Source organism: Balearica regulorum, chromosome W (assembly GCF_011004875.1).
Source record: "Balearica regulorum gibbericeps isolate bBalReg1 chromosome W, bBalReg1.pri, whole genome shotgun sequence".
NCBI classification, from domain to species: Eukaryota; Metazoa; Chordata; class Aves; order Gruiformes; family Gruidae; genus Balearica; species Balearica regulorum.
In genome coordinates, this window is record NC_046219.1 from 26,475,691 (window position 1) to 26,489,746 (window position 14,056).

General features: G+C 41.6%; 1 protein-coding gene across 2 annotated transcripts in view; it reads left to right on the forward strand.

The window, feature by feature from the left end:
• Nucleotides 1-8,236, forward strand: part of LOC104643986 (ARF like GTPase 15) — a 300,330-nt gene extending 292,094 nt beyond the window's left edge. The window contains exon 5 of one of the 2 annotated variants that reach the window (XM_075739125.1): nt 422-8,236. In XM_075739125.1, the coding sequence (XP_075595240.1) occupies nt 422-574 (153 nt within the window). In that variant the 3' untranslated portion in view covers nt 575-8,236. The remainder of the gene's footprint in view (nt 1-421) is intronic. The other variant, XM_075739124.1, reaches the window with a different exon arrangement.
• The last annotated feature ends 5,820 nt before the right edge of the window (nt 8,237-14,056 follow it).

Genomic DNA, 14,056 nt, shown 5'->3' on the forward strand with positions numbered 1-14,056 from the left:
TAAGTGTTTACCAATAAGAGTATGATGAAACATATGGCTTTAACATTAAAGTACAAACGTAACCTAAAATTTCTTACTTTTGCTGGTTTGGCTATGTTTTTGAACACTTGCTTCATGTGCTTTGCTCTTTGCCTTAAGTTCATATAATTCTTCCCTATACCTCCCATGCTGTTAAATGTATGGGTAGAAAGAATAGTAGTTTCCAAGCTGGTCACTCACCCCTAAAGAAAACACTTTCAGGTCACATCATATAACCTGTATCATAAGAACAGCTGTGGGTAAGATTCTAAAAATTAGTATCCTGAACTTTTACATGTTGTTTTTTGATGTTCTGGGTGGTGATTTTTTTTTTTTTTAGATGAGAGAGACAGTGTGTTGTCATTATAATATTAATACATCCATGTCTCTTTTTTCCTAATAGATCAAAAAATATTTCGAACTTGAGCCACTTGCACGCGGAAAGCACTGGATTCTTAAACCCTGCTCTTTGGATGATATGGAGGCAGTAAAAGACAGCTTCTCCCTTCTCATAAACTTGTTAGAAGAGAGAGACTTTGAACCTTCAAGAATGTAAAACACAAGAGAGAAGAGTGGTTCTCCAGGCATCACTGTACCTGCTCATTCTGCTCACAGCTTAATTATGGTGTGGTATTAAGACTGTGCTGTGAAATGTTGTTCATACACAGTGCAGAATGTCCTTTTGTTAAAATAAATATTCTGTGAATCAGGTACACGACTATTTCCAGTAATCTACACTACTGAAATAGGGAGTTCCTCTTGGTTTACCACTAGTTCTGTACACTACATGTTGCTTTCTTGCATTACCATCATCTTTGATGATAGGAAATTTTGCACAAAAATAACATAGTCTGCAAAGTAGGAATTCTACCTGCTACCTTGTTTTTTTTAAAAAAAAACATCCCTAATGACTTAAGGATTTTTAAGACTGATTTGTATTAGCTTGTTTACTGACCCCACAGTCTGGAAAGCACAGCCACTGAAAACCTTAATAGGATACCTTAAAGGCAAGGAGTTTCATGTTAATGCAAAGGTTAGTCTGAAGTTTTACTAAATGAAAACACACTTGACAGTTGATTCTTCTTCTAAAGTCACTGCAAAACCTTGTCAAAGGCAGAACCGTTATTTTGCTGGAATTTTTCTGAAAGGGAAATTAGCACACAGATGTGTGCAGGTTACAGTATTTATGAAGAATAGGTGACATAAGGAGGTGGTCTAAGTAACAATATTTTTAGAAAATCCACAAAAAATTGATAAAGTAATAATTTTCATTGAAAGTAGTTTTCCATAACAGAAGCAAAGCAAATATCTGTTAATTCAGCTGTGGAAGCTTTATTGCTAGTTAGAAGTGTGACTGATAAGGATTCCCTCCTGTATCACTCATAGAATACTACTGTTATTGTAACACTGCCAAGGCATCTATACCATAATTAAGGGCCTTCCAGTGTTTTTACTATAAGCTTCTCTTTTCAAGGGATTATAACTTGTTCTTTCAAATTCCTCTGGGCTAAATGTTGCAAAGAAAAAAAATGTATTCATTTGAAACAACATTTGTAATACATTTGGAAAAATCCCACTGGTTCCAGTAACACAGTGCATATTTCCTCTTTCCAAGTTTTTCCCATTGTAGGCTTGCAGGTTTTTGGCTGCCTTTTGTTGATTTTTAAAACCTTATAAACAAATTTTGTCCATTAAAGAAACATGCCAGGTCACTGGTTCACCATTAAGTCATTCACAATGGGATATGCACAGATCAGTCACTGGACTGGTATACACCTTGAATGTTGTGCTTGTGCATTAAGCTACCCTTGTGCATGAGTGTCTGCAAACACAAACTGTAGTGATGTGTCAGTGGTTCCTCATCAATCCTGCTTGTATTTTGAAACTTGTAACTCCTTTTTCAGGGCTTTAAGCAACATATCTTTCCACTCTGAGCATTTATTTTTTTAAGTTTAAAGTTTATTGTAGTTTCTCACTAGTTTATTTTGGAATAAGAAAATAGAAAGTATCAGCTTTTAAAGGCTTATAAAAGCCATTTCTCTATTACTTGCAATTGTACACTTTTTCAAACAAAATGTTTTTATAATTTTTCTCAATTTATATTTCAATTTCCATGGATTGGAAAATTGGTAAGCTCCTTGTTTAATTTTGTGACAGAATCAGCAGAAAGCCTGAAGGGCATCTCTTCTTGCTTTATTTTTCTTCTCTTTCCTGCCAGGTCAATCACCTCACTCTTACTCTTAGAAATACCCAAGAACTGGAACTGTTGATTTTAAAATACAGAGAGGAGCCCTATGTTGGTTCCAGTTCTCTCTGCACAGTTTAGATAGGGCCCAGCTGCCCATCAGTTTCTCTTGTATGGGTTAAGGAGGCTCCTTTTCCTGGATTTAAAGAGGAACTGGATATGATTTACAGTTCCAAACTCTCTCTCTTAGGTGACATGAGCTTGGAGGTTACAGAGCCCCCAGATTTCCACAAGGTCCCTGGATTTCTGACCTGTTTAGGGGCAAATAAGAAATGGTGGGGATGAGTGAGAGAATTATTTCTCAGAGAAGGTAGGAAGTTTGGGGAGGTAAAAAGGGATTCAGAGCTTTTACTGCTTTTTCATTGAGCATTAGTTAGAAGATGAGATAATTTTTTTCACTGTTTTTTCCCAGATTCACAGATTGGTAGGGATTGGAAGAGATCTCTAGAGATCATCTAGTCCAACCCCCCCTACTAGAGCAGGTTCACCCAGACCATGTTGCACAGGATTGTGTCCAGGCGGGTTTTGAACGTCTCCAGAGAAGGAGACACCACAGCCTCTCTGGGCAGTATGTTCCAGTGCTTGGTCACCCTCAAAGTAAAGAAGTTTTTTTCTCACGTTCAGATGGAACTTCCTATGTTCCAGTTTGTGCCCATTGCCCCTTGTCCTGTCACCGGGCACCACTGAGAAAAGTCTGGCCCCTTCCTCTAGACATCCACCCTTTAGATATTTATAAGCATTGAGAAGATCCCCTCTCAGTCTTCTCTTCTCCAGGCTCAACAGACCCAGCTCTCTCAGCCTTTCCTCATAAGAGAGATACTCCAGTCCCCTAATCATCTTTGTAGCCCTCCCCTGGACTCTCTCTAGTAGTTCCCTGTCTTTCTTGAACTGCGGAGCCCAGAAGTGGACAGAGTACTCCAGATGTGGCCTCACCAGGGCAGAGTAGAGGGGGAGGATAACCTCCCTCGACCTGCTGGCCACACTCTTCTGAATGCACCCCAGGATACCATTGGCCTTCTTGGCCACAAGGGCACATTGCTGGCTCATGGAGAGCTTGTTGTCCACCAGGACTCCCAGGTCCTTCTCTGCAGAGCTGCTTCCCAGCAGGTCAACCCCTAACCTGTACTGGTGCATGGGGTTGTTCTTCCCTAGGACCCTACTCTTGCCTTTGTTGAATTTCATTTGGTTCCTCTCTGCACAGCTCTCTAGCCTGTCAAGGTCTCGCTGAATGGCAGCACAGTCTTCTGAAGTGTCAGCCACTCCTCCCAGCTTAGTACTGTCAGTAAACTTGCTGAGGGTACACTCTGTCCCCTCGACCAGGTCATTGATGAATATGTTGAATAAGACCGGACCAAGCACTGACCCTTGAGGCACACCACTACACACAGGCCTCCAACTAGACTCTGTGCCGCTTATCACAACCCTCTGAGCCCTGCCATTCAGCCAGTTCTCAATCCACCTCACTGTCCACTCATCCAACCCCCACTTCCTAAGCTTGCTAATGAGGATGTTATGGGAGACAGTGTCAAAAGCCTTGCTGAAGTCAAGGTAGACAACAACTACTGTTCTCCCTTCATCTGCTCAGCCAGGCATGCCATCATAGAAGGCTGTCAGATTGGTCAGGCATGATTTCCCCTTGGTGAATCCATGTTGACCACTCCCAGTAACCTCCTTCTCCTCCACGTGCTTCTTGATGACCCCCAGAATGAGCTGTTCCATCACCTTTCCAGGGATGGAGGTGAGGCTGACTGGCCTGTAGTTTCCTGGGTCCTCCTTCTTGGCCTTTTTGAAGACCAGAGTGACATTGGCTTTCCTCCAGTCCTCAGGCACCTCTCCTGTTCTCCATGACCTTTCAAAGATGATGGAGCATGGCCTAGCAATAACATCTACCAGCTCCCTGAGTACATGTGGGTGCATCCCATCAGGGCCCATGGATTTGTGGATGTTGAGATTGCCTAAGTCTTCTCTAACCCTATCCTCCTCCACCAAGGAAGGTCTTCCTTTCTCCAGACTTTCTCTCCTACCTCCAGGGTATGGGATTCCTGAGGGTCAGCCTTAGCAGTAAAGACTGAAGAAAAGATGGCATTCAGTAACTCCGCCTTCTCTGTATCTTCCATTACCAGGGCACCCACCCTATTCAGCTGCGGGCCCACATTTTCCCTAGTCTTCCTTTTACTGCTGATGTACTTGAAAAAGCCCTTCTTGTTGTCCTTGACATCCCTTGCCAGATTTAATTCCAAGCGGGCCTTTTAGCCTTCCTCGTTGCATCCCTACACACTCTGACTACATCCCTGTATTCCTCCCAAGGGGCCAGTCCCTTTTTCCACATTCTGTAAATGTCCTACTTCCCTTTGAGTTTTTCAAGGAGCTCCTTGCTCATCCATTCAGATCTCTTTCCTCCTTTGCTTGATTTCCTATTCTGTGGCATGCACCTATCTTGAGCTTGGAGGAAGTGGTGCTTGAATATTGACTGGGTCTCTTGGGCCCCCTTACCTTCTAGAGCCCTAACCCATGGGATTCTCCCAAGCAGGTCTTTGCAGAGGCCAAAGTTAGCTCTCCTGAAGTCCCTTCTTTTCCATATATTATGGACCAAAAGGTACAACAAGCGAAAATAAGCCCAACTGTATTGCATTCTTGGAACTGTACTTGTACCATCAGTGAGTCTGGTCCAAAGACTAGACTTTCTGAGTTATATTTTGGTCATGATTTCCAAACTATGCACTGTTGGAAGGTGCTACATGACTAACATACAAAAGGCCCAACTAGTCAATGAGAATATGGCTTTGATATGCACCAATGTCCACTTAGACTAGGACCTTTTGATGCTTAATGCTTTTTCTTTAGGAAAATGCCAACTGCACAGGAGTAGTGATTTTTTTTTTTCCAAAATGATTCTGAATATGCTTTTTCTTACTAATATAGTCATCATTCCTCACCACAGGTTGAAACAATACCTCATAGCTGTTTAAGGCTAAGAACAATGCTTTACTTTGAATGTAGTTCTGTGGTTTTGTGATGCGGATGGACTTAATGGATGTGTACCTTTTTAATGTCTATAAACACCTTCACCTTTTTATGGAGGGATTAAAAATGTTGATAGCAGCTCATGTCACACTTCCTTGTCTAAAGTGTTCTTGAATGTTACGGCTATGGTAGAATATGTAAACACCATGCAGTTTTTATTCAGATGACCAATCTCAATTGCTTCTTTTATTTTTCTTTTTCTTTTTTTTAAAACTTTTCACATGGGTTCATCGTTTAGATGAAATAAACTTGAGCGCTAGGGTCTACTTTCCATACGAGTTCATTAAGGAGTGAACTTGTCTTTTTAAAAAAGATATTGTGCTTTAATGTTCTTTAGATACTTGTTAAATTACTTTGTATGTATATGTGTATGTGCCCACTTTGGGCTTCTTCTCACATCTGTGTCTGTCTGTGGTGTCTCAGCTGTCAGAATGGACACATTATCAGTCAATATCCAACAACAGCTGGTTTTGACAACCTTCTGTCTCATGTCTAATGCTTTACAACTTGTCAGTAAGACTTCTTTGTCTACCTACTCTGAGTTGGTAATCTTACTGCCTCCATGTTGTGTCCTGTACTTGTACTTCTAGCATTTGCATGGAAAAAAGTTACATCTTAGTGGGTTTTTATATTCTTTCTTGCTGTATAATGCTCCATGTGTATCTTAGCGTGCCTCTTCAAATGCGCTATACAAAAATATGTGATGCATTATTTCAGTTAACTTGCATTTCATTATAGAAGTTGCAGATTTTTGTACCATATTAGTTAATACAGTTGCCTTCTTGTAATGACAATTAATTTATATTACAAAAGTTTGTATCTTTACTGTTGAAAGTATTAGTTAACTGCCATATTATCTTGACTTTGTACTAAAAATAGTGTCTATACACAGAAGTTGACCCATTCAAGTGGACAACTTGAATGAGGAACTTGTACTGTTTGTGATTTATACATGATTTCTACTATCAAAAGAGAAAGAGAAAGGGGAAGAGAAGGGAAGAGAAGAAGCTTCAAAATAAATTATTTACACCTAGATGAAAACAAAGATTACTGTATAAGCATTGCTAAATTATACATAGCTACACATTTACATATATATATAAAATAGAAACTTCCAAAAATTGGCTGATTTATTTCCACAGCAAGATGTTGTTACTCCAGAAATACATCTGAAAAATATTGCAGGTTTATTGCTGGAACACAGGTTGTCATAATCTTTATACAATTATTACATAATGTTAAACTGGGAGACACGTTTATATGACTAGAAATTATTTTTAAATGAAGTGACACGACAAAGTACATATACCAAAAAAATGCTACAGAAGTTGAGCAAAGGAAAATACTATGAGAAAAATAAAAGCTTGCTGAGACAACTTAATATTATCCTATCAAACACTGTTTGAGTAGAAGAGATGCTCACAATGCAAGTTGTAACAGCTGATGGAAGTACAGCACTGCTGAGCCAGACTGGAGTTGCTGATTCAGCTCCTGTGGTATGCTTTTTTCATTTTATTATTTTTAAAGCTGCCTCTTGCCAAGACTGAGATGGAACTGAAATATTTGTAAACTCAGAATATTTTCTTCATTCTTCTGTTTCGTATAAATAGGAACTGAAAAATCTGCTAATCATGCCTCATTTGCTAGCTCTTGAAAGAATTTTCGGTAGCTCATTAGTCCTTTGACCTAATAGTTCTAACAAATAAAAACATCTGTTTGTGTCAACTGTAGGGTTAGTCATCCAGGATCCAGGGCCTAGGTTAACTCGAGGATGAGAGAGAGTCCCATATCCTACGTAAAAACAAAAACCATACCCTTTTCAGTATCTGCAGTTGAAAAGGACCCCTGAAATCAAGTAGGGCTGCTGAATTCTGTTAGGTGAAGAGACTGAAAAAGATCATTACCCTTCTCAATCCTCAGCCCTCATGGGTGAACTGACTAACTTCATTGTGTAGGTTGAATGGAAGATCAGGTCTAATATAACTAGTTATGAGACATTTAGGCTTAATACTGACTGCTTATAATATATTTTAGCTTTTATCACAACTATATTTAGAGAAGCCAAAGTGTGCTGTATATACTGCTTGTTCCCAGATTTCATGGGAAAATGTAATATGTGGTATTCTGGTGGATTTTGATGGAATATATTCAAGACATCCTCGTTTGTGGAGTGTATGCTTGTGCATCAAGCATGTTGAGACCTTCCATTTCTGGTGCCTTAAATATGCCTTCATTTTTGAATCACTGAAACTGTCTAGAAAAGGCAGATGTTCATATGTGAATATTAGTGCTAACAGTAGTCTGTGCAGCTCCAGTTTTCTATGGCAATAAGGTGGGGAGAGCAGAAGGGATGAATTTTAATCATCTGGTTGTCAGGTTTACAATAAACCCAACAAAAGTGTTTATCAAAAGGTCCTGTGCTGGTTTGGGATAATTATGGAAAATTAAGAATTGAGGGTATGAAGAGGAGGGATAACAGATAATCCATGCCCAGCCATACTGCTTTTATGGGAATGGAGAGACTCATTGCCTGAAAACAGCCTGGTTTTGGTAAAAAAAAGCTATTATATAGTTAATTTCTAAGCACAGAAACATTTCCTCTCATATGAAAAATCTGTATCTATATTTGAGAACCTGCCCACATGCTAATAAGAGACATGAATTGTAGGTTTCTATTATGTTGTGTGCAATATAAGGAAAGCAATTCACAATTAATTTTCTCAATTCTCGCTATTAGATTGTGAGCTAAAGCTGACAAAAAATAAACCCGACAATCATAGCACTTCTTTTTTACCTATCACCTTGAAATAGTGAAATGCTGATATTCATTTTTATCACTATGCCAAGTAACTATAATTTATTGCAGTTCAGTGTGCTTTGGAAAGTATTTGCATGTATTAAGTAAACCAAGACAAAAATAAATCCTTTTGTGGTTTGGCAACTTTCATGTATGAAGAACTGTCCTTTTTCTAAGGAGACATTTGCCATTGGACTACAGAAGTCTTATAATTAATTATAGCTTTTTTATATATTACCACTAACTGAAATGCTAAATCATGGAAATCCCAAATGAAAATCTGGTATTGTCTAAATGCTATGAATATCTTGCATAGTCCCAAAGACAGTGTGGAGGAGAGAGCAAAATCATGACTTGCATATACATGTTTCGAAACCAAACCAAATTTAATGGCCAATCACACAGCAAAGTACTTGGTATTTTAACAATGTGATAGTCTTGGATTTGGAAGGTTGATAGATTTTTCTGGATCAAAAGGGCATTTTGTAAAAAGTTTAATTTTATGGTAGGTTATATTTTGGGCCTGTCAACTTTGACACAGTCCCTTTAAAGCAACAATTCCTGCTGTGTGTTAAGGTTGGCACTTTAAAAATTTCTTTTATAGAAATTAATCAATTCTGCATTCTGTTAGCATATGCTAAAATAGCATTTTCTTTCCTGTGTCACCTTATCTCATTTACTTGAAAGCACATACCCATTTTCCACTAATGCACATCTTAGAATCATAGAATCATAGAATTGTTTTGGTTGGAAAAGACCTTTAACATTATCAAGTCCAACTGTTAACCTAGCACTGCCAAGTCCACCACTAAACTATGTCCCTAAGCACCACATCTATGTGTCTTTTAAATACATCCAGAGATGGTAACTCAACCACTTCCCTGGGTAGCCTATTCCAGTGCTATTTTTTGAAACAAAAGCTTCATGTACATCTCATAGCAGGCTTTGTGTACTACCATCTTTAATAGCATATCCTCAGAGAAGTTTATGCCCCCAAATTACAAGTAGATTCCTTTATTTTTAACTTCTTCATAGTGTTATTGTGTACCTTTCAAATACCACATCTCTGCCAGTATCAAAATTATATATTTTTAATGCTTGTAACAACAAATGTCTATTAGAAAAACTATATCAGAATTATTTTATTATAGCATTCCCATGTATGCTGTCTTTGTAAGATGTAGAGATTCAAGATGTGAATAAGATTGTACCATTTAAAATTAACACTGATTAAACTGCAGTATCTGGGAAATTGCTTTTTTATTTAACAGTGGAATGAACAATGCAATCTCATCATTGCCTCAATATTTACCTTGCTACAGAGAAAGAAATGAGCACTCATTGTCAATAATGTAAATTATAACAGCCTTAGTCCATCTTTACTAAATTCCTTTGTTTGCCAATGAGATAGTTGTAATACTTGCTGGTTTACACATTTGTCCATTAAAGTTGAAAGCCTTCCTTCAAGTATCTGAAACTAAGGTTAATAAAAAAAAAAACTAATTGCCTTTTCTAAAATATTTTTGTACATGATTTTCAGGAGTGTGACTGATGCAGAAAATTCACTGCTTACTTTTAAAATATAGAGCATGACCTTTTGGTTACAGTAAATACAGGACTGCAAGTCTGGTAAAGTCATCACATATACTAAAGGTATTGAGACCTCACATTCCTCCCTACTGGCTTCCACAATTAACATGATCCACAGCTGAAAAAATAATTTTAGTTGTCAGTGTGAAATCGACAATCACTGAAGTCGACAGTACTATTTTAAAAAGATATTGCAAACAAATGTCTACCCAAAGATAGCAGTATGCTGCTGAGATTTTCTTCCTTTGGGTTCCATAATTTCGTTCATGTGGTGGCCCATGGAGGACCCCACACTGGAGCAGGTGGATGCACCTGAAGGAGGCTGTGACCCCATGGAGAGCCCATGCTGGAGCATGCTCCTGGCAGGACCTGTGGACCCATGGAGAGAGGATCCTACGCCAGAGCAGGTTTGCTGGCAGGATTTGTGACCCCATGGGGGACCCATGCTGGAGCAGTCTGTTCCTGAAGGTCTGCACCCCGTGGAAGGGACCCATGCTGGAGCAGTTCATGAAGAACTGTAGCCTGTGGGAAGGACTCATGTTGGAGAAGATCATGGAGGACTGTCTCCCATGGGAGGGACCCCATGCTGGAGCAGGGGAAGAGTGTGAGGAGTCCTCCCCTTGAGGAGGAAGGAACGGCAGAGACAATGTGTGACGGACTGACTGCAAGCCCCATTCCCCATCCTCCTATGCCGAAGGCAGGGAGTAGGTAGAGAATTTAGGAGTGAAGTTAATCCCGAGAAGAAGGGAGGGGTGGGGCGAAGGTGCTTTTAAGTTTTGGGTTTATTTCTCATATACACTACTCTGATTTGTTTGGTAATAAATTAAATTAATTTTCCCAAGTTGAGTCTGTTTTGCCTGTGACAGTAACTGGTGAATGATATCTCCTTGTCCTTATCTTGACCCATGAGCCTTTGGTTATATTTTCTCTCCCCTGTTCACCTGGCTTTGGTGGGCACCTGGCATCCAGCCAGAGTCAACTCACCACACCTGCATATATGATTTAAAAAAAACCCCTCATTGTTCACACCCGTTTATACAATTTCCTCTTGCATCATTCTCATGATTTAGCCGCAGCTGGCAGCTGAGCACCATGCGGCCACTTGCTCCCCCCCCCCTCCCCTGGTGGTATGGGGAGGAGAATGGGAAAGACAAAGGCAAAGCCTCGTGGGTTGGGATAAGGACAGTTTACTGGGACAGCTAGGGAGAGGGAAATAACAACAACAGTACTTATAACAGAATATACAAAACTGGTGACACAATGCACTTTCTCACCCAACGACTGTACAACTCAGACCACATGCTCAGACCCGTCCCAAAGCTGGACAGTCCCCAAGCCACACGTCCTGGAGCCATGCTGCTCCTCCCCGACTAACCCCCCTGTTATACTGAGCATGACATCACAAGGTATGGAATACCCCCTTTGGCTAGTTTGGGTCACCTGTCCTGGCTGCGTCCCATCCCAGCTTCTGGTGAAAATTAACTCTATCCTAGTCGAACCCAGGACATTATCCACCCCTTATTCCATACCATCAATGTCATGCCGAGATCCTACACTTCCCAATTAATCACCACCATTTTCCCTGTGTTTGAGAGATATATATACACACACACGCACAGATATCATTCCCTTAGTCTATAGGCCATCCCTCTATGGTGTCCATTGAGTTCATTTAGTCTGTGACTTTGTGCTCCATCTGTCGTAACAGTGTCTCAGGGCAGGAGTGATGACGTGCTATTAGATTGTTGCATGCTGCATCTGGAACTTGTGGCTGGTATAACTGGTGTGGTCCATGCTCACGGTCTGTGGGTTGAAGATGTTGATTTTCAAGGAAATTGCTGGGCGTCAGTTGCTAAGGCTAGTTCTAGTTCCATCATCACGGCAATCATCCTTCATTAATTTGGGTGATTCTTACTGTAATACCGTTGATATAGCATATAGTAATTGTGACAATGATAACGTACAATAACAGGGTTATTTAGCAATTAACAACAGACAATTTAATTTATTAGCTATTGTCACCCAAAATCAGATCCCCTTGAGGTACACATCGGACTTCCTCATCCTTCACCCACCAAGTGCACCCAGGTCTTTGAGCAAAAGCAATCAAATGGATGGGCTTGCTTTTGTCTGAAGCAGGGCTAACCCAGACTGTCTTCCCTAACATATGCTTCATATGTACAATGGGGACTTTATCCCCTTCTATAGTGCGTGGAAGTTTTGACTGTGCAGGGCCAGCTCGATTCGTAGACCCCCTGCAATACACCAGATTTCCACCTCCGATGCTTTCCCACGATGCGACAGGATCCATCCGTGAACAGGGCATATTGCTTCTCATTTTCTGACAGTTTATTATACAGTGGGGCTTCTTCAGCACGTGTCACCTCCTCCTCTGGCGACATTCCGAAATCATTGCCTTCTGGTTAGTCTGTGATCACTTCCAGAATTCCTGGACGATTGGGGCTTCCTATTTGAGCTCGCTGTGTGATCAGTGCAACCCACTTACTCCACGTAGCATCGGCTGCATGGTGTGTAGAAGGGGACCCTCTCTTTGAACATCCAACCCAGCACTGGCAGTTGGGGTGCCAGGAGGACCTGTGCTTCAGTACCAATGACCTCTGAAGCAGATCGAACCCCTTCATAGGCTGCCAATATCTCCTTTTCCGTTGGAGTGTAGCGGGCCTCGGATCCTCTGTATCCCTGACTCCAAAACCCCAGGGGTCGACCTCAAGTCTCCCCTGGTGCTTTCTGCCAGAGACTCCAGGTAGGGCCATTCTCCCATGGCTGCAGTGTAGAGCACTGTTGTGGTTTTACCCCAGCCGGCAGCTGAGCACCACGCAGCCGCTCGTTCACTCCCTCCCCATCGGGATGGGGGAGAGAATTGGAAAAGTTAAAGTGAGAAAACTCGTGGGTTGAGAGAAAGACAGTTTAAGAGGTAAAGCAAAAGCCGTGTGCACAAGCAAAGCAAAGCAAGGAATTCATTCACCACTTCCCATGGGCAGGCAGGTGTTCAGCCATCTCCAGGAAAGCAGGGCTCCGTCACGCATAACGGTTACTTGGGAAGACAAACGCCATTGCTCCAAACGCCGCCGCCCCCTCTCTCTTCCCCCAAGCTCCTTATAAACTGAGCATGACTTCATATACTATGGAATATCCCTTTGGTCAGTTTGGTTCACCTGTCCTGTCTGTGTCTCCTCCCAACTTCTTGTGCACCCCCAGCCATCCCGCTGGCAGGGCAGTGCGAGAAGCAGAAAAGGCCTTGGCCCCATGTAAACACTGCTCAACAATAAGTCCACAGAACAAAAACATCTCTATATTATCAATGCTGTCTGCAGCACAAATCCAAAACGTATCCCCACACTAGCTACTATGAAGAAAATCAACCCTCTCAGCTGAAACCAGGACAAGCACATTTTTCACATCTGGTCCTGCCCAGACTGGCCCAAGGGCTCCTGCATGGACAATTTCCTGTTTCATTTGTTCAAAAGCTTGTCGTTGCTCAGGGCCCCATTGGAAATCATCCTTCTTCCAGGTCACATGATAAAGAGGTCTTACTATCAGACTGTAATTTGGAATGTGCATTTGCCGGAAGCCCACAACACCTAAGAAAGCCTGTGATCCCTTTTTGCTGGTTGGTGGGGACATGGCTGCTATTTTGTTGATAATATCCATTGGGATCTGATGACGTCCACCATGACATCTTATTCCTGTAAACTGGATTTCCTGCGCAGGCCCCTTGACCTTACTTGTTTTATGGCGAAGCCAGCTTTCAGCAGGATTTGGATTATTTTCTTCCCTTTCTCAGAAACTTCCTCTGCTGAGTTGCCCCATACAATGATGTCATCAATGTATTGCAGGTGCTCTGGGGCTTCACCCTTTTCCAGTGCACTCTGGATCAGGCCATGGCAAATGGTGGGGCTGTGTTTCCATCCCTGGGGCAGTCGATTCCAGGTGTACTGGACGCCCCTCCAAGTGAAGGCAAACTGTGGCCTGCACTCTGCTGCCAAAGGGATTGAGAAGAATGCATTAGCTATATCAATTGTGGCATACCACTTGGCTGCCTTTGACTCCAGTTCATATTGAAGTTCCAGCATGTCTGGCACATCAGCACTCATCGGCGGTGTGACTTCTTCATTCAGGCCACGATAGTCTACCGTCAGCCTCCACTCTTCATTGGCCTTCTGCACTGGCCATATGGGACTGTTAAAGGGTGAGTGGGTTCTGCTGATCACTCCCTGACCCTCCAGTTGATGAATCAGCTTGTGGATGGGAACCAGGGAGTCTCTGTTGGTGCGGTATTGCCACCGGGGCACAGTTGTGGTAGCAATTGGCACCTGTTGCTCTTCAACCCTCAGCAACCCCACAACAGAAGGGTCCTCCGA